Source organism: Chiloscyllium punctatum, chromosome 41 (assembly GCF_047496795.1).
Source record: "Chiloscyllium punctatum isolate Juve2018m chromosome 41, sChiPun1.3, whole genome shotgun sequence".
Taxonomy (NCBI): Eukaryota; Metazoa; Chordata; class Chondrichthyes; order Orectolobiformes; family Hemiscylliidae; genus Chiloscyllium; species Chiloscyllium punctatum.
Window position 1 is genome coordinate 44,887,334 of NC_092779.1, and position 22,323 is coordinate 44,909,656.

At 39.6% G+C, this 22,323-nt stretch overlaps 1 protein-coding gene across 3 annotated transcripts in view; it reads right to left on the reverse strand.

Moving 5' to 3' along the window:
- Positions 1–22,323, reverse strand: part of LOC140465027 (protein Jumonji-like) — a 449,631-nt gene that overhangs the window by 217,297 nt on the left and 210,011 nt on the right. The window contains exon 1 of one of the 3 annotated variants that reach the window (XM_072560823.1): positions 1,935–2,118. The exons of the other annotated variants lie outside the window; for them this stretch is intronic. Within the exon in view, the coding sequence (XP_072416924.1) occupies positions 1,935–1,998 (64 nt within the window). The 5' untranslated portion in view covers positions 1,999–2,118. Of the gene's footprint in view, positions 1–1,934; positions 2,119–22,323 lie in introns of those variants that run through there. 3 annotated transcript variants of the gene reach the window in all.

Below are 22,323 nucleotides of genomic sequence, written 5' to 3' on the forward strand. Positions count from 1 at the left end.
CCTGCAGTTAAGCTAATACGTCTTATGAAAAGAACACAGTTGCCTCCGCCTCAACACCTCCCTTTGACAAACTTCCACGTTCTAAAACCTCACCCAAATTCCTCAGGTGATGAATTCAAACCTGACCCTACTTCATCACATAATTCCTAATGAGGGGAAATGTATTTGCACAGAACCCTCTGATCCCCATAAAATGACCACAACACAGTAACAATCCCTCCCTATCATTCCATCATCAAAGCCCTTCAGTATTGGATCTTCTCTTACCCTTCTCAGTCTCAATGGAAAGCAGATTCAATACCTCTTCATGACCTCTGATTAGTAGGTCCACACCTTCACAATGCTGAGTAAAAGAAGTGATAAGGCATTGCAAATAAGTTCCAAATTCTGTATGTTGTGAAACAACACAGCCTAGTAGTGCCCCCATACTGGGACCTTGTGTTCAAGGCCTTTGGCTCCTGCACCTAGTTATCATCTTCGACTCTTGCTAACATTTTGCAAACATGGATATCGAATAAAGGCACTTTCTGATTCAGCTCTTGTCACTTCAATTACCAAATAAATAACCTCTACTCTCCAAAGCCATTTTCAAAAAATGAAATACTGGCATGAAATACCAGAGGAGTGTTGCTGTTGGCCACCACCCAAAGAGATTTTCAAATTATACTGAAGAATTTGGGGATGAATATACAGGGGGAAAATAAAAAAAAAGTTAAGCAAAATAGATTTCATTTGGAAAAAGGCAAGGCCTGTGCTACATACTTGAAAATACAATTAACAAAGTATATGCTTAATATTCGAAATGCCAGTAAAGATGGCATGTACATTGACTCAGTCAAATGATGAACTAAGGATATGTTAAATACATTTAGAGCTGTGGCATATTTAAATTGTTTTTCCCTTTACACAGCTCTGGAATATTGAACTGCAAGAATAATTTACAGCAGTCCCTTTTGCTATCCCCAAACAGATTAAATTAAGCATTTCAGCATTGGTAATCACATAAACTTCGGCAAGGGCCATAACAGATATACAACAAACCCAAGTACCCCAGATTAAGGAGAAAAATAAGTGCAGGATTATGACATTTCTTGCTGCAAGTGTAAAGAGAGTACTATAAATAGTCAAACAGCCCTGAAACCCATCGTTCAGCTCAGACACAAGGGATCACTATCTGGGCAAATTCATCCTGACAACGGATACGTCACTTTCAAAAAAAGAAACTTTACATTTTATGTAGTTGTACATGGGGACAGGTCCCTTTTTAGTAAAATCAATCGAATGAGTTGACTTTCTGCTGCAAGATTTGTTGACAAAAAAAACTGGTTTATAGTACTCGTTTTCAGTGGTGGAGACGCCACTGTCTGAAGGAGATTTTTTTTTAGTTCACACTGCTCAACAAAATTGCCTGGTCATGAAATTGCTCTGAAGGGTTAACAAAGAATGCTAACAAAGGAAACATGAGTGCATGAAATACTGCATTCATGATGTCCAGACATTGCTCATCATTAATAACAAATGCTTCCTTGCCATCACATGCTGCCATAAATATTAACAGTACACAAAATTAAAATCAAGGGACAAAATCAACACAATGCCATATACATGAAAATGCAGCAGTGCATAACACATCCATGAAGATGAGCATCAATGGAGACAGTGAGCTGGTTTAGCTGCAAGACAGGAATGAGTTAAATGCACACATATCAAAGGCAGTCAAAAGCTATACATTATGCCGAAAAAAAAAGCTGCAGAGCATTCAAGCCATCATTTATAGAATTACTGGAGTCATATATACTGAGCCCTTGTTTTGCATATCTATGTAACCTAACGTTCCTTCAGATCAAAAAAAAATCAACAGTCACAGTTTAACAGTACACAACCCTTCCCAACATCTTTCTTCAACAATCTACATTTTTGCCTGGATCATGCACCTTGTAATGTGGTAGAGGTCAGGTGGTGGATGGTAGACATCGTCACAGCCTCTGCCGATGGCATTTTCTGGTCTGTTTACTGAGCCACTAAAGCAGAATTCAAGATGAACCCCCGTTGATTTCCACTTCCTTCAGCCTGATTCTTCACTGCTGTTGAACGCTGCACCACATGACCCAGGTGAGCTAAGCAACTCGCTGGTTTAAGGAATCCGAGGTGCGAATACAAACAGAGCCTTGGATTTTAAAAAAAAACAAGCAAGCTCTTCCGGTCCAAGACAGGCTACAATTTTAATTGAAGTAGCTGTATTCACTTTAGGAATTTAAGGAAACAAGCAGATTTAAAACTGCAGTTTAAACAAAAGGCATATTTATTGCTAATTAGTACACGGGCTGGCTAGTCAAGCCTTTGAGAATTGCATCCTTTACATGTCAGGCTAACATCTGCTGTGGCTCAGCCTGAAAAGATTCACGTGATCACCGCTCAGCTTCAGTTTACCAGGGAAATTTGTTCGAGGCAATCCTACAAATTAACATTGTAGGTTTTCTCTCTCCTTGCTTCACTATTGTAACTTGGCTTCAGCATTGCTTTTTATAGGTCCAATATCTTTTTGCAAGCAATCCGCAATTTCAAATGTATTTAAAAACAGGAGTACTCATATTTCAGTAATCTGAAAATTAAACCAAATAATTGCGGAGGGACTCTAATGCATATGGCAGATATATAAACAAACGGACAATAATGATCCGAGGTGACAATGTCAGTGAAAAATTGGTTTTGCCCAATTAATTGGAAATAAATTACTAGATGTAATTACGTTTCCAGACATTTTGTTTTGCTCATTGCCCAGGTAGGATTTAAAAATGCAAGTTGCAGACAGCTGGCACCAACCTAATTCCTCCCCCCACCCCCCTTTTCTACGTACAGACATGCTGTACTTTGTAATGGCAACATAGAGCTTGTCCAGCGTCCTTCAGTTTTCTACAAGTTGGCAATGACAACCAAGCTGCCTGGCAAAAAAAATCAAAACAAGGCCACAATAACTTTTCTAGAGTAAAATCAAACTCTCACTCTGATCACAAATGCCACTTCACATCAATGACAATGTATGAGGACAAGATATCTTCACAGCCAAAAAATAGTAATAAACCAATGCACCCTAAAGTGATTTGAGGAAAATTTTCAAAAGTGAGAGGGAGAGAGATATTTTAACAGAGCAATAATGCAGAACAGGTAGGCTATTTCCTTATTTTCACCCAAACTATCACAAATCAGACAGTGGTGTCAATAAGACTTGCTCCTTTTTCTTGTTGAGTGCAAGGGAGTATGTCCACTTTCTTTATGCAGATATGATGATGAATGGATGCAGGGAGCAATTAAAACAGGTGCTCTTCTATGCCAAGTAAAGAATTAATTATTCTTCTACTTTGCCCCACAATGTTTAGATCAATGGCAGCATTCGTTTTCAGCTCAGCATAAAGCAGAGTTCCACCCAAGAACCTCCCTAGCATATCTGGCTTAGTGCCACACCATACTGGAAAAGAAAAGCTTTTCTTAAACATATTAATTTGTGACTATAAAAGATAAAAATCTCTACAAACTTTTTCAACACTTTACATCTGAAGCAGAAAGACTCAACATGCTAAAGCACTTATTTTCATAATAATAGGTTTCTTGATTACTAGTTAAATAAATCACTTGAGGGAAAAATTAGGCAGAAAAACAATGCTACTAAATGGCTTCACTCAATATCATACTCTTCCCTCAAGAAATATCTAACATCATCTCTATTATAACCAGAATGAGTTTGTCTACAACTTAAATAAAATAGCATAATTAAACCAAAAGAAATTTTCCAAGATGTTTCAAGGAACAAACCAAAGCACGAGATTAACCCAGATAAGGTGACAGCACAAATGCGAAAAAATGCTTGGTCATGGAGGAAGGTTCCAAGAGATTCTGAAGAGTCATAGTAGAACTTGAAATGATAACAAATTATCATTGCTTGATCTAAGAACTAGAATAGCCTGTTCCCTAGTTGGTTCCTCAGTGGTCTAAAACAATTTTTTTTTAAAACACTCCAGGACTTCATCAGTCACATTATTGTTGCTAATGTAGTTTCCCTAGTCTATATGTTGATTAAAGTCAATTATGGTTACTATCATTCCCTTGTTATATAGATCTCCTGCTTTATCAATAATGTTTAGATAACCCCATTACTGTTCTATATGTTTTCCCCTACAAAGTTAATGTTTCAAATCCAGTTTGATTCCTCTACAGTTGAAGAGTCAGACCAGACTCTCAATGCTAAACGTTTCTCTCTCCATAAAAGCTGCCAGATCAGCTGAATTTCTCCAGCACTGTGTTTGCTTCAGGTTGTAAAAAATGTCTTAAAGGAGGAAGGAAGGGTGAATAAGCAGAGGGGTGTAGGGAGGGGTTCCAGAACTTGGACCCTGTGCAAATGAAAGTACAACAAATGGAGCAACTAAAAGTAGAGGAGCACGGGAGTCTAGAATTCCAGGAACAGAGATGCCCTCTACATTTGAAAGCTCGAGGCAATTATAGACATAGGGATGTTTGCAGCTGTTCATGACCGAGAATTTGAAAAACAAACCAAAAGGAAATGTAGGTTTGCATTTAGGTGATAGGAGAGTGGTGCTTAGAGTGAGTATGGTCAACAGCAGCAAAATATTGAATTGTGCACCAAGTTAACAGATATAGATAGAAACTTCAGATGTCAATTACCAGCTATCCAAAAATAAATGTCAAAATCAAAAGGATCTTGCAGTGGTAGACCATACAAAAAGACCCGACCTCCAAGCTAGACAGACCACATGAGAGAGCCCACTCCCAGTCAAACTGCACAGGAAACATTTCTCCTCCCTCCTCCCCCCAGTACAGACTGGTAAGGAGAGAGTCATGACATATGGTTATAGATACATACAGAGAAACCTTGATTATCCCGGCATTCGATTAACCAAATTTCGGATTATTGGATCAAGATCGCAAGGTCCTGATGCTTAGCTAACTATGTTATCCAGTATTCAATTAACGGAACAAGATACCACCCTCCTGTGTCCTTCATATAATTGAGGTTTCTCTGTATTAGACCTACCAAACAGATTTCTCCTGTACTGTACTCATTATCATGCGGATTAAGGGAACACTCAGCACTGGCCAACTATTAAATTGACAGGAGGTAGTCAGTGCTGTTTTGCGAATGCACACAGAGTGGCTGACACAGGAGAGTATTCAGCCCGTTGTTTCCATTCCAATTCTCTGCAAGAGAAATTCTAGTCCCATTCATCCAGACTTTTCCCAAGAGCTCTCCAATTTCTCTCTAGATAATTATCTAATTTTCTATTGAAATTTTTACTTGTACGCAACTTAAAATTTGAGCAATAAATTTAGTTTAAACCAAACAGAAGTTTACCATACTGTCAGTCATTCATATATTGTTGGACTGAGTCACTACACTACTGGTCAAACAAACACAATAAGTCTTATACAACATGCACAACAGCTTGTGTAGCAACACCAGACAACATGGACATATATTTTATACATATATACTCTCTGAACAAAACAAAATAAATTCATGAATTGGTTTCCAGGTAGAATTGATCGTAATCTCAGCTTAAAACTTCAATAGGAAACCAAGGGAGAAAACCTTGGCACAACATAAATAAAAATATGGAACACAACATCCACAGCAGGTAGTTAAAAATTGATTTTGTGGAATTGTATACCTTAGAGATTTTTAGAACACTAAGCTGCTTAAGGAAGAGGTAGATAGGTTTCTGAAATATCAAGAAGGTGACAGCAATTAAAAGACAATTAGACAGTTATATGAACAGGAAAGGGTTTATAGGGATAAGGGCCAAATGCAGGCAAATGGGACTAGTTCAGCAAGTTTTGAGAAGATTTGTAGCTCAGGTTGAGGTTCTGGGTGTAGGTTTGTTCGCTAAGCTGGAAGGTTTGTTTTCAGACATTTCAACACCATACTGGGTAACATAATCAGTGAGTGTCTGGATGAAGCACTGGTGGCATGGCCCACTTTCTATTTGTGTGTTTCGGTTTCCTAGGATTGGTATATCATTTCCTGGATTAGTGGTGCTGGAAGAGCACAGCAGTTCAGGCAGCATCCAATGAGCAGCGAAATCGACGTTTCGGGCAAAAGCCCTTCATCAGGAATAAAGGCAGTGAGCCTGAAGCGTGCTGAAGGGCTTTTGCCCGAAACGTCGATTTCGCTGCTCGTTGGATGCTGCCTGAACTGCTGTGCTCTTCCAGCACCACTAATCCAGTATTTGGTTTTCAGCATCTGCAGTCATTGTTTTTACCTAATATCATTTCCTGTCCTTCTTCTCAGGCGGTGGTAAATGGGATCCAAGTCAATGTGTTTGTTGATAGAATTCCGGTTGGAATGCCATGCCTCTAGGAATTCTGTTGCACATTTCTGTTTGGCTTGTCCTAGGACGGATGTGTGTCCCAGTCGAAGTGGTGTCCTTCCTTATCTGTATGTAAGGACAGTAGTGAATGAGTCATGTCGTTTTGTGGCTAGCTGATGTTTATGTATCCTGGTGGGTAGTTTTCTGCCTGCTTGTCCAATGTAGTGTTTGTTTCAGTCCTTGCAAGGTATTTTGTAAATGACATTAGTTTTTTCAACAACATCGACCTGGCCAAGAAAACTCTGACCACACTGTAAGAAGAACCAAAGACACATACACCAAATACCACTAACATCATCAGCAAGGACAATATCATCAAGCTAATGGACCTATGTCTTATCACCCACTTCACCTTCAACAAAACCTACAGACAAACCAACGGAACACCTATGGGATCTCCGATATCAGGGTTCTTAGTAGAGGCAGTATTGCAGAGACTCAAACAAACAGTTCTGCCAACCATCCAACCCAAACTTTGGGTCTGATACATGAATGACACCTTTGTCATCACTAAATGAAACAGATTAGAGGAAACCTTCAAGACCATCAAAAATATCTTTACTGGCATAAAATTCACTAAAGAGGAGGAAAACAACAACAAACTGCTATTCCTAGATGTCACAGTACAGCAAACAGCCAATGGGGAACTTCAAACCAGCGTCTACAAGAAAACAACACATATGGACCAAATACTGAACTACGGAAGCAATCATTCCAACACCCACAAACAAAGCTGCATCAGAACATTATTTCAAAGAGCTACCATGCACTGCAGCACAGACGAACTGCGCAGAGCAGAGGAAAATCACCTACATAGTGTACTCAAAAAGAACGGGTACCCAATGGACACAATCCACTGATTTCTCAGCAACAAACAAGCATATAAAACACGTCCAGAAACCCTGGCCACTCTCCCCTACAACAAAGACATTTCAGAACTGACTGCCAGACTACTCAGACCCCTTGGCATCATGGTAGCCCACAAACCCACCAACACACTAAAACAGCAGCTAATGAACTTGAAAGACGCTATACAGACAACAAGCAAAACTATGTCATTTACAAAATATTTTGCAAGAACTGTAACAAACACTACCTTGGACAAACAGGCAGAAAACTAGCCACCAGGGTACATGAACATCAACTAGCCACAAAACGACATGACCCACTCACTACTATCCTTCCATACAGATGAGGAAGAACACCACTTCGACTGAGACAACACATCCATCTTAGGACAAGCCAAAATAGAGACACGCACAAGAATTCCTAAAGGCATGGCATTCCAACCAGAACTCTATCAACAAACACATTGACTTGGATCCCATTTACCACCCTAAGAAATAGAACAGGAAATGGCATCACAGGAAATGATGTCACCACAGGAAAGTAAGTCACCAACCCAAGGAAACCTAAACACATAAAACAGGCCCTGGCACCAGTGCTTCAACCAGAGGCTCAGTGATGATGTTACCTAGTACGGTGATGAAACGTCTGAAAACAAACTTTCCAGCTCAGCAAGCAAACCTACATCCGGGACTAGTTCAGTTTGGGAGGCCTGGTCAGCATGGATGCATTTGGCTGAAGGGGCTGTTTACATTCTGTATGACTCTAACAACTTTCATTTATTGCAACAGTACACATTTGGTATAGAAAAAAAAAATTAAGTGGTCATAGGAGAAATGAATTGGATATTGAGTCTTTGAAAGAAACAAGACGACTAACAAACTTGTTTGAAGAAATTATTTTTAAAACTTGGTTCCAGCAAGAAAACAACCAAAATCTCTGCCACTAACAGATATACTGAATCAAAGGAAACATACACAGTCAGAGAATCCAACTTATGAAGTGGGGAGTGTGTCAGAGGTGAAAATGCTGTTCATACAATGATCAATAGATGACATTAAACTCAATAAATTGATATTAAAAAATCAGATTAGATCAACCAGATTCAATGTCCAAGGTAAGATCTTTTGGATCAAACATCAAGCCTTAGTTCTAATGTGCTCCCTAAGGTGTGTGTTAAATATTACATAACACTATATTGAAGAGCAGAAGAGTTACCTAGGTGTCCTGGTCAATATTTATCACTCAATCAATGTCACAAAAACCTTCACAATGCTGTATGAGAGACCTTGTGCAGAAAGCCAAACGTGAGGCACTGAGCAATGATGTTAGAAGCCAATAATTGCTTAATTTCAAGCCATCTAATGCAGATTACAGGGAAATTACATTTTACATTACATGTCTTCAATATATAATCGACAAAGAAAAATGAACAAGAATGTCTAGAACAACGTATGGAGGACAATGAGTGGAAATCCTTTTTGGAAATCACCTACTCTAAAATGCATTGCAAATAATGGTATCAGAACTTTAATAATATTAAACTTTTCGTAAATAATCATTAAGAAGGACTGAAAGTCTGAGGGACTGCATTGTCAATCTAGTCCCAGCACTCCACAGGAATCACAAAATATAATGAAATACATTTAGGCTCTAAACAAGCGCCTTAATAAACATAATTATCCCTCCATAGGTTTCGAAGAAAAACATGCAAACACTTCACAATTCACTCTTCAGGATAATAACCAGAAAACAGATTACTGGTAGGGATTAACTTTCTGAAATCAAAAAATAAATTGGGACAGTGGGTTATTTTTAAAGGCAAAAGGATGAAGCACATGATGTTGGAGTCTATTGCTCTGATGTTCTGGCATATGTGACCCAGTCATTAATCATGGGCATTTGTTTCTGAAGTCACACAAACACAATTTACTCAGTACATACTTTTAAAAGAAAGAGCAAACAGGTTTCACCCTGAATTCAACAAGGTTTTCTTTTCAGAAATGTGTGTTCAACTGGCCAGCTTAGCAAGTTTTCTCTAACCAAACCAGACAAAATAAGAACCATTCCCAAGCAAGACTCTTACACAAAACAACCCTAAACAAGTGATTATAGCAAAACAAGGAGTTGTCATCTGTCATGTCATTTACACAAGCCTGGTTTGAAAAGTCTTCACTATCCACATGGAATTTTCATTGACCTCCTTGAAAGGAATGAGTGCATGTATGTTCATAAGACACAGTAAATCCACTTGTCACAATTCTTCAAAACCTAAGTCCTCCAAACAACATTAAACATGAAAAGTCTTTGTAACAAAAGTAATAACAGAAGAGAATAGGTTACATGGAAGTACTAATGTTTTCAACTGGAGTATTTAAAACAGTCTAAGAAATTACAACATTAAATAATCAATTATGTCCTTCCCATTAGCTCACAATTTTGAAATCCAGATTTTCAAATGGCAGTTTGGATAAAGCCTAAAATGCAGTCTGCCATACCTCATTTGTAACTAATAGGGTGTCAACACAATAGACCATGATTTAACAGCTGAAGGAAAAATCTGTGTATGACCATTTCCAAAATTTCTTGCTATTCAGAGAACGCACTTCTGTCTCCATTGAGCACTAAATGAGACATACACAATGTACACTGCCTAGTTGCAGTGCTGCAGATTTACAGAGAAATCATTTACACCATATTACAGGAAAATTCCAGACAGCAAATTTAATCATTTGTATGAGCAGTTCTGAAAAATATGTTCCTTGCAAAGCAACAGATGGCAATTGTTTATTTCGCCTATTCAGCAGAGAAACAACCACACACCTAATACTACATTTTTAAAAAGTAGATTCGTTCTTTCATACCCAATTCTGTTTGCCAACACTTCCCAAGAGGAATATGCCAAAGAGGAAAAGTACAAAGACATGTAAAGCTCAAAATACTGCTGGTTTTAACTGCCATTTCAATAATATACTGCAGAACCCATTGTTTTTTAAATCAACATCATCAATGAACATTTGCTCAAAGATGTACATTCAATTTGCTGTCCAACAATACTTTACAACCATGTTACAGAAACTGTTAAAGAACATCTTTTCAAGTGGAGATCTGAAATTAATAATCAAAGGTGCTTGAATTGCTTTCAGAGCATCACTGAGCAACTGTTAACAAACACTTAGAAGACAGAGTCTACACTACTGATCAATTGAGCATGGGCCCATGAACCAAACTTACTTGCCTGCAGAAAACAATGTCACCATAATTGGTAAGGAGGTTATTCTGATTATTAAGGTTCCAGTTGGAAATACTGTCCAATTCCAAACACCAGACTTTAGGAAGGATATCAAGCCTTAAATAGGGTCCAGAGAAGATTTATCAACATAACACAAGAGCAGTTATCTGTGAAAAAAACAAGATAAACTGGGATTTTTTTCCCCTTATAGCAAAGAAGTGGGATTTAAAAGAATCAAATCAGGAGAAATGGTTTTCATCGCCAGAAGGATCAGTACCAGAGGTCACAAATTTTGCTAATTATAAACAGAAGCACACAAACATGAAAGGGAAACTGACTAAGTAGTTTAATTTCTAAAGAGAACTGGAATTGTACTCAAATGATCATTTTCAGGATGAGATGGAAAGAACAGGAATGGTAGTAACCTGTTAGGTCTTCCAAATACCGGAAATTGACATGGTGGGCGAAATGGCCCGATTTTATACTACACCTTAAATGGGGTATTATCACCCTCTAAAGGTTCCAACATTTCTTCAGGAAGAGGTGGTTTTCAAAGTCTGCCAATGCAGCCACAATATTAATACTATGAACAGATCGGTTCTGCCAGATACACATCGTTTCCGGTCAGTAACAGGCAGGGTGATTCAACCCACACAAAAGTGAGCACAGCAGTCAACGCATTTCCTCCAATAGCCAGAATTAGTCCCATATCAAGTTTCTAATTTCTATTGGTCATATTTCTAGAGGTGGCATCAAACCAATCCAACTCAGAGGATAAACCCTGAACCAGATCAATTGCATCCACATAGCTCAGAAGAACCAAAAAGACTGCAGAGACATCATCGAGTCATAGAGATGCACAACATGGAAACAGACCCTTCAGTCCAACCTGTCCATGCCGACTACATATCCCAACCCAATCTAGTCCCACCTGCCAGCAACCAGCCCATATCCTTCCAAACCCTTCCTAGTCATATACCCTCCAAATGCCTCTTAAATGTTGGAATTGTACCAGCCTCCACCACATCCTCTGGCAGCTCATTCCATACACATACCACCCTCTGTGTGAAAACGTTGCCCCTTACGTCTCTTTTATATCTTTCCCCTCTCACCCTAAACCTATGCCCTCTAGTTCTGGACTCCCCGACCCCAGGGAAAAGACTTTTATCTATTTATCCTATCCATGCCCCTCATAATTTTGTAAACCTCTATAAGGTCACACCTCAGCCTCTGACGCTCCAGGGAAAACAGCCCCAGCCTGTTCAGCCTCTCCCTATAGCTCAGATCCTCCAACCCTGGCAACATCCTTGTAAATCTTTTCTGAACCCTTTCATGTTTCACAACATCTTTCCGATAGGAAGGAGACCAGAATTGCATGCAATATTCCAACAGTGGCCTAACCAATGCCCTGTACAGCTGCCACATGACCTCCCAACTCCTGTACTCAATACTCTGACCAATAAAACAAAGCATAACAAACGCCTTCTTCACTATCCTATCCACCTGCGACTCCACATTCAAGGACCTATGAACCTGCACTCCAAGGTCTCTTTGTTCAGCAACACTCCCTAGGACCTTACCATTAAGTATATAAGTCCTGCTAAGATTTGCTTTCCCAAAACGTAGCACCTTGCATTTACCTGAATTAAACTCCATCTGCCACTTCTCAGCCCATTGGCCCATCTGGTCCAGATTCTGTTGTAATCTGGGGTAACCTTCTTTGCTGTCCACTACACCTACAATTTTGAAGTCATCTGCAAGCTTACTAACTGTACCTCTTATGCTCGCATCCAAATCATTTATGTAAATGACAAAAGGTAGAGGACCCAGCACCGATCCTTGTGGCACTCCACTGGTCACAGGCCTCCAGTCTGAAAAACAACCCTCCACCACCAACCTCTGTCTTCTACCTTTGAGCCAGTTCTGTATCCAAATGGCTAGTTCTCCCTGTATTCCATGAGATCTAATCTTGCTAATCAGTCTCCCATGCTGAACCTTGTCGAACGCCTTACTAAAGTCCATATAGATCACTGCTCTGCCCTCATCAATTCTCTTTGTTACTTCTTCAAAAAACTCAATCAAGCTTGTGAGACATGATTTCCCACGCACAAAGCCATGCTGACTGTCCCGAATCAGTCCTTGCCTTTCCAAATACATGTATATCCTGTCCCTCAGGATTCCCTCCAACAACCTGCCCACCACTGAGGTCAGGCCCACCTGGCTTGTCTTTACCGCCCTTCCTAAACAGCGACATCATGTTTGCCAAACTCCAGTCTTCCGGCACCTCACCTGTGACTATCGATGATACAAATATCTCAGCAAGAGGCCCAGCAATCACTTCTCTAGCTTCCCACAGAGTTCTTGGGTACACCTAATCAGGTCCTGGGGATTTATCCACCTTTAACCGTTTCAAGACATCCAGCACTTCCTCCTCTGTAATCTGGACATTTTGCAAGATGTCACCATCTATTTCCCTACAGTCTATATCTTCCATATCCTTTTCCACAGTAAATACTGATGCAAGATATTCATTTAGCACCTCCCCCACTTTCTGTGGCTCCACACAAAGGCCGCCTTGCTGACCTTTGAGGGGCCCTATTCTCTCCCTAGTTACCCTTTTGTCCTTAATAAATTTGTAAAAACCCTTTGGATTCTCCTTAATTCTATTTGCCAAGGCTATCTCATGTCCCCTTTTTGCCCTCCTGATTTCCGTCTTAAGTATACTCCTACTTTCTTTATACTCTAAGGAATCATTCGATCTATCCGGTGTATACCTGACATATGCTTCCTTCTTTTTCTTAACCAAACCCTCAATTTCTTTAGTCATCCAGCATTCCCTATACCTACCAGCCTTCCCTTTCACCCTGGCAGGAATATACTTTCTCTAAATTCTTGTTATCTGATTTCTGAAGATTTCGCATTTTCCAGCCGTCCCTTTACCTGCGAACATCTGCCTCCAGCCAGCTTTCAAAAGTTCTTGCCTAATACCATCAAAATTGGCCTTTCGCCAATTTAGAACTTCAACTTTTAGATCTGGTCTATCCTTTACCATCACGATTTTAAAACGAATAGAATTATGGTCACTGGCCCCAAAGTGCTCCCCCACTGACACCTCAGTCACCTGCCCTGCCTTATTTCCCAAGAGTAGGTCAAGTTTTGCACATTCTCTAGTAGGTACATCCACATATTGAATCAGAAAATTGTTTTGTACGCACTTTAGAAATTCCTCTCCATCTAAACCTTTAACACTATGGCAGTCCCAGTCGATGTTTGGAAAGTTAAAATCCTATATTAAATAATTTGATAGAAAAAGATTAAGAGTTCAAGTTAAGGAACAGAACATGTAGAGATCAGAGCTTAACATAATTGATGAGAAAATTAAGGGAAACATCTACAAAACAAAAAAAAATGAAGAGGGAGCATTCATTTCAAAAGGGAAAAGTTTACCTGATAAACCTTATTGAATTTTGGAGGGTAACAAGAGAGCAGAGAATGGCCATGCTGCAGATACAATTCACCTGAGCGATTTAATGGTCTTGATAAGGTGTCCCATAGCAAATTAATGGATCAAATCAGGGGATAAGTGGCAGAATACATTACTAGCTGACTTAGAACATGGAACATTACAGCACAGAACAGGCTCTCCGGTTCTTGATGTTGCACTGACCTGTGAACTGATCTAAGCCCATTCCTCGACACTATCCATACACCATCCATATGCTTATCCAAGGACTATTTAAATGCCCCTAATGTGGTTGAATTAACAACACTGGCAGGTAGGGCATTCCATACCTTTACCACTCTGAGTAAAGAACCTGCTCTGACATCTGTCTTAAATCTATCACCCCTCAATTTGTAGCTATATCCCCTTGTACAAGCAGACATCATCATCCTGGAAAAAGACTCACACTGTCCACCCTATCTAATCCTCTGATCATCTTCAATGTCTCTATTAAATCCCCTCTTAGCCGCCTTCTCTCCAATGAGAACAGACCCAAGTCCCTCAGCTTTTCTTCATAAGACCTTTGCTCCAGACCAGGCAGCATCCTGGTAACTCTCCTCTGCACCTTTTCCAATGCTTCCTCATTCTTCCTGTAATGGGGTGACCAGAACTGCACACAATATTCCAAGGTGAGGCTGCACTAGCGTTTTGTACAGTTGCAGCATGACGTCCCGGTTCCAGAATCCAATCCCTCTACCAATAAAACCTAACACAGCATATGCCTTCTTAACAGCACTATCAACCTGGGTGGAAACTTTCAGGGATCTATGTACATGAACACCCAAGATCCCTCTGCACATCCACACTACCAAGAATGTTTCCACTGACCCAGTGTTCTGCCTTCCTGTTATTCTTCCCGAAGTGAATCACCTCTCATTTATTTGCATTGAACTCCATTTGCCCGTCAGCCCAGTTCTACAACATCCTTCCACAATGTCCACCACTCCACCGACTTTAGTGTCATCTGCAAACGTATTACCCCTCACAGAAAGCAGAGGAATAAAAGAACAATTATTTGGAATGGATTGACAAATATTGGTGTTTTACAGGGATCACCATTCACAATTTACATTAGCAATTAAAGTGCGGAACTGAAAATTAAGATTTTTAAATTTATGAATAGCACCAAATTATGGGGTATAGACAATTTGGAGAATGACTACAAATTAGAGACAGTGAATAAACTTACACAATAAGTAAATAAACAGCAACTTAAGTTCAACACAGGCAAATATGAAGTTTATTTTGGAAGAAAAGGGAGGTCATTTATTACTTGGATAGATGAAAGTCTAAGAGTGGTAGGGCAACAAAAGGATCTCAGAGAGCAAATGTACCAATTATTAGAAGTTACTCTAATGGTTATACAGATTAGTATAAAAAGCACTAGGGTATTATTTCAGGGAACAGAATTTAAAAAGCAGGGAGATTAGATAAAACCATATGAAATCAACACTTGAGCGTACTTGTACACAGTTTTGGTGGCCATTTTTTAAAAAGGATATCGGGATACTTGTACACAGATGATTTACAAGATGACACCAAAAAGGCATGGACAAACCATCAGTAAAGCAAAAGATAGACAAGCTGGAGCAAATTCTGCAGATACTGGAATCTGTACTGAAAACAAAAAGATGCTTGAAATCTGATGAACACAGCCATCTAGACTCAATGTTAGCTTGCTCTCTCTCCACAGATGCTGCTACACGATGGACAGGCTGGATCTATTTTCTCTTAAGGGAAGAAAGGGGTAACCAACCGGATATCTTTAGAATAATGGAAATAATTGTGAGTGGGTAGACAGAAAATGATTGAACCTATGGGAAATATCATAACTAGAAGCCATCAATACAAGGTGCACCAAGAAATGAAACTGGGGATTCAGAAGAAATTGCTTAGCCCAGAGGAATTATGAGGATATGTAACTCACCATCACGGGGAGTGACTGAAACAGTGGATGCAAAGAGAAGCTAAAGAAGTACAAGAGAGAATGGAATAGAAGGTCACAATGATAGACTTGGAAAAGAAAAAGATGGAGAAAGGTTTGAGTGGAGCATAAATATTGCCAAATAGCTGGTTTTGGTTCAATATATCATGTGTACCACATCCTTTATCCAATGGCTCAATCCAATCAAATAACCTAAAACCCATCTCGAATATTTTCACCCAAAGGCATTTCTCAAAAGTAAACGAAAGCACCATTGTCAGGTAACAACAGCATAGAAAAACACTCTTTGGTCTATCACAGCTACAGCAGTCAAAAACAAAAGCAACCAGCTAGCTATTCTAATCCCATTTTCTAGCACTTGGCCCATGGCCTTGTATATCTTTGCATCAAAAGTGCACATCTAAACACTTCTCAGATGTAATGAGTGTTTCTGCTTCTACCACCCTTTCAGGCAGTGTGTTGCAAAATCCCATCACAGGAAAACAGGTTTCTTCGTATCTCTTCTAAACCTTCTGCCCTTTGCCTTAAACCCCACTTTAAAGATAACTTTTCTCTTGGGCTGTTTGGTATACCCAGAAGATTAATGTATAATCTCAGAGTAGTGGACAATCTAGAGTGGCCTCTTTCTGCATTGTACAGATTCGGTTATGCTGTGAAAATAGGTTGTTGCACTTAGAGTCATGGGCAATATGACTTGATTGTAACTTCAATTGTTTCACTAGATTAACTGGTGACAGAAAGCTCCAAGTTCAAGGGAAGTACTTTGCAAGACTGGAGGAACAGGTAAAACAACATGGATGCAAGCAATGGCTGGTGAAGTAGTTTGCTGAACACCAGGCAATATCAGGAAGCAGAAACTTGGTCTTCCTGTTCCTACAGATATGGAAAAAGCAGTTCACAAAATGGAATTTTAAAAATCCGGAGGGGAAAATCATTTTATACAGCAGCAGAATTTTATTGGCACATGTGGTTCAGCTGTGTGTGGCAGTGAAGTGGGTGGTATTATTCCTATGTAGTTTTGCATCACATGTGGAGTCAATGATTTGAGACCTTTTTCTACTCAGATGCATCCTGTTGAGAACAACATTAATTAGGCCACAGTCAGTCAAAGCACTACACACTATGCTGAACTCTCCACATGCAGGAAAGGTATTATAACCACAGAAGGGTATAGCCAGGATTAACAAGCATGATACTAAGAATATGGGGATTAGAGCATGAAGGAAAGTTTGAAAACAGAGCGAGTGGAAGGGTGTGGAAACAGAAACATGGAAAATTCTGACTCGGATCAAGAGCGTCTGTTGCTGGTTTTCTCGAATTTGGGCAAGATAAAAGAATTTCTATAGTGCCTTTCACAATCTCCGGATTTCTTAAAGTGCTTTATAGCCAATGAAGTAAAATGCTTTCTGGATAAACTCAATGTCTGGCAGCAATTCTGGAGAGAGAAACAGAATCAACATCAAATCCAGTAGGTTGAGTCTAGAACAGTTCTGAAGAGATATATGAGACCAAGTGTTAACTGTTTCGCACTTCACAGATACTGCCAGACCTGAGTTTCTCCAGCAATGTGTTCATTTCAGATCTCCAGCATTCATGGTATTTTGCTTTTAATCAAAGTTTTTTTATATAGCTTCTATTGTAATGGAGGAAACGTAGCCACTAATTTGCAACTAAAAAGCTCCTGAAACAACAATGTGATGATTAGTCAGTGTTTGCAATGCTAGTTAAGGGATAAATATCATTACTCTTCAGCAGGATATACACTTTAGCAAAACTATTTTTTAAAACATATCACAGCGGCAATGTGGCAGAAAACTGAAAAACAATTTAATATTTCAAAATGTTTTGCATTGCTTTCTTGGCAATCATAAATGAGAATTATTACAACAAACCACTAAATAATCTTTAAACGACTAACATTTGCCCTATGATAAATGTCAAGCTAATTGGCTTATATGGTTCAGGTCTTCTGCCTCCCTACCTTTTTGAGCAGTGAGATTCTCTTTGCTACTTTAGAAACTGACAAGAACTTTTCTGGTCATAAGGAAGTTAGGAAAACTAACATCAATGTATAAACTAACTCATTAGCCACCTCTTTAAGACCCTTGGAATGAAATTCACCTGGACCCAGAGACTTCTCAGCTTGAAGCTGCATTAGTTTCCTCAGTATTTCCTGTAACTAAATTAAGTTTCCCTTTCTCTGCCTGATTCATCACTATTTACTGAAATGATTTTCTATCCTTTTAAAGGCAGAAGTAAAATATTTGTTCATTTCATAAACTTCTTTATTATCTACTATAAACTTGCCATTCTCAATTAGTTTAGATTACTAACAGTGTGGAAACAGGCCCTTCAGCCCAACAAGTCTACACCGACCCTCCAAAGAGTAACCCACCCATACCCCTACATTCCAATAATTTCTCTACCGCAACGGGAGGCTCAGGCTTAATTTTCTGGATTATTCCTCCAACCCTTCTTAAACAATGGGACAACATTGACTATTCTCTAGGCCTCTGGGACCTCACCTGTAGCCAAAAAGGATACATAGATGTCTGTCAATGCTGCAGCAATTTGTTCTCTTACCTCCCTCAATATTCTGGGATAGATACCATCAGGAACCAGGGACTTGTCTGCCTTAATACTTTTTAAGACGCACAACACCTCTTAATTTTTAATAGCAATTTGGCTTTGAAATTGGATACTTCCTTCCCCAAGATCATCCTCCGCCAATTCCTTCCCTTTGGTGAATGCCGACACAAAGTATTTGTTTCGGGCCTCACCTATCGCTTCTAGCTCCACACATAGATTGTATCCTTTGTCCTCGAGTGGACCAACCCTTTCCCGAGGTACCCTCTTGCTTTTTACACATGTATAAAAAGCCTTGGGATTCTCCTTAATCCGGTTTGCTAACAACTTTTCATGACCTCTTTTACCCTTCTAATTCCTTGTAGGAATCCTGGGAATGTACCAACATGCACAAAGAATCCAGGTAACTTTCCCCATTCCTGATGCACCACAGTGTCTGTGGTTTAGCCTCCATATCAAATTGAGCAGATGCTGCTTGAACTTCAAACTTTTGCTCCAGATGCATTTGCCTTGGATCACAATAGAATCCAAAAGACTTGACGTGTCGTCACCTGTACTACCATCCTTAATGAGTTTCAGTTATTTTTAATTATATTATTCACTATGTTGCTTTTTGTGTGTTTGTAAAATTTAATCTGTATATTCTATCAGCTACTTCCTAAATACTTGCCCTTTCATACAGCAAGAACCTATTCCTACAGGGAGAGAAGGATAGAAAAGCAAAAAGATCAAACACTCCTTTTAATTCACTAAACTTCAGGTTAACACTCAATTGCCTTAACACAATTTTATGGCCTTTGTCTGCACTGAAGAGTCCTGTAATTATAGCCAGCTGAACTGGGCCTAAAAAATCCAGATCAATCCAGGAACTGAGCTCTCACAGCAGCATGTTTGCCCTGTCTAAGCAACAAAACAGAAACAAAAAGCTTGTGAGAAGGTTTGTAGCTCGGGTGCTCGTTGTGGTTCTGTTTGCCGAGCTGGGAATTTGTGTTGCAGACGTTTCGTCCCCTGTCTAGGTGACATCCTCAATGCTTGGGAACCTCCTGTGAAGCGCTTCTGTGATCTTTCCTCTGGCATTTATAAAATGCCGGAGGAAACATCATAGAAGCGCTTCACAGGAGGCTCCCAAGCACTAAGGAGGTCACCTAGACAGGGGGCGAAACGTCTGCAACACAAATTCCCAGCTCGGCGAACAGAACCACAACAACAAGAAACAAACAAACAAAACAGCCTGCTTACATAGTACTTCCCAGTTACTACTAAATATAGACCAGTTTAGATTAACAAAAAAATTAATATTTTAAACACCCCATTCCACAAAAAAGTTAGGTGTACACTCAAATTTCTTAACTTACTTACTTGCATGCTTCAGTGCAAAGAGTACAACCAGATCAAAAGTCCCCTTTCAATAAATTCAATTCCTCCCTTGTTCATTTTTGCATCCCCATATGGCACTCCCCATCATGCCAGTATATGGGCAGATTAGCTATTGCCAAGACATCACTGACATCAGCCTAGACAACAATCCTGGAGCAATTGTTAATTCCCCCTCACTATATCATCCCCTATTATCACGACATCCATTGTTGCTCCCTGTACCAAGATGTCAATTTTTAGTTGCAATGCAAACTGGCTTACCCTCTTCTCAAAATGGTCTCTGTGATACAGAGATATCAATATGCAGTATGGCCAGCAAATTTCTTTTGTAATAAAAACCAACATAGGTTCCATTTTTATTGGCAGCACCTTAGATTACATTATCTATTCATTAACTGTATGTGACCCATATTTGTTGGGTAAGTTGTCAAAGTAACAGAACTGCTCATTTTCATACAAATATAGACAAGAAATATTTCCTTGCCAGAAGGGATAAATTGAGGGCACCTTTACCTAATTCATACTTGAAGCTCTGAGGTAGTTATTGACTCAAACCAAACATGACGAGGGACATGCAAACCAGTTTACAAAGATCCTTATGTTCAGCATTCTGAACAAAAATATAGAATCAATGTATTTCAATATGATTACCATCGACCAGAAAAATCGATGGGCTCGCCACATAAACAGTAGCGACAAGAGTAGGTCAAAAGCTAGGAACACTGCAGCGACTAACTCCTCTCCGGATTCCTCAAAGCCTGGCCACGATCTACAAAGCACAAATCAGGAGTGTGATGGAATACTCCCCACTTGCCGGAATGGGTATAGATCCAAAAACGCTTAAGTAGCTTGACACTATCCAGGACAAAGCAACCCACACGACTGACATCGCATCAACAAATATCCACTCCCTCCACGATTGACGGTCAGTAGCAGGAGTATGTACTATCTACATGACACATTGCAGAAATTCAACAACCCTTAGATAACACCAAATTCTTGATCACTTCAGACTAGAAGGATGGGGCAGCAGATACAGGGGAACACCATCTGCAAGGTCCCTCCAAGCCACCCAACATCTTGACCTTGAAACATATCACTACTCCTTCAGTCACTTGGTCAAATTACTGGAATTCACATCTAAGTGCATTGTGGGTCAACCTACAGCACACTGACTGCAGTAATTCAAGGAGGCATCTCATCACCATCTTCAAGGGCAACTAGGGACAGACAATAAACTTTAACCAGCCAGTAATGCCATATCTGAGTGAATGAAGAAAGTACTTCTACCAACTGGTCTCACTACACTTACTGCACACATTGGAATTTAGACCAAAAGCAAAAAAAAACCTCCATTATCCTGTGCCAATAACTTTCACCTAAACCGAATTTTTCAGTCCAATTTTTCAGGCGTGCTCAATAATTCAGCAGAGTTATTTACAATATTTTTGATCCATATACAGTATCAGGTTCCATACGTGAAAACCAAAATATAAAATTGCATCCAGGCTGCTAATTGGGTCATTAAACCTCATGGACAACATCAGTTGAAGTTAACAACTAACCAACTTCTCAAAGGCAATCATGGACAAGCAATGCTAGGCATGCCAATGACGCACACATCCCAGGGACAAATAAATTGGACCTCATTACTGGGTAAACAGTAGGTTCCCATTGTGAACCTTAACTCCAAACCCATTCAGGAAAAAAATTCCTGTGCAATCAATAAGCAGAATGCACTTTCTATAGTAGAATTCAATCAATCATTCTGAAAGAAGGTGTTTTGTATTGTCATCATGTGGACAGATAAAAGGTCACTGTCGATCACTATTTTTTTAGCTTTCAAGCATCTGTCACTCTTGCTTCTCTTGGTTTCCCTGAGTTCAATGACAATAGTAGTTGAGGAAGAATAACTACTGTAGCATGGTGAATGCCTTCATGTAACTGTAAGGAAGAATGACCCACAGTTTAGTGCAGTTTACAGAACATCCACAGAGGAAGTGCTTAGCAAATTGGGAGTAACATTCAAATCAGCATGAAATTAAGACTTTGCTGCATACAAATTTCTCACTGCTTTTTCAAACACAAGTTGGTACTTGTATTATAGTGCAATGAAATACTTTGATAGAAAGATAAAAAACCAGATGCAGGGTTTAACACCCTTCCTCTTTCAAATAGAGTACCAAGATGACTATATCCTTTACAAGATTCGAGCTACCAACCAGACAACATAGGTCCCTCTGATTAGGCTTCCTGCAACCTTAATTGGACAAGGCTTCCAGAGGCAGTTTCTGAACCGATGGCTTCTGGGAAGTTTGCTGATGTCTCACCACAACCATTGTTTAAATACAAGGTGTTGGTGAGATTATGTCCTAACTTGGAAAATCCAACCAATGCATTCCCCCAAGCAGAAACAAAATCAAGAATTACTGGAAAAACTCTAAGTCTGACAGCA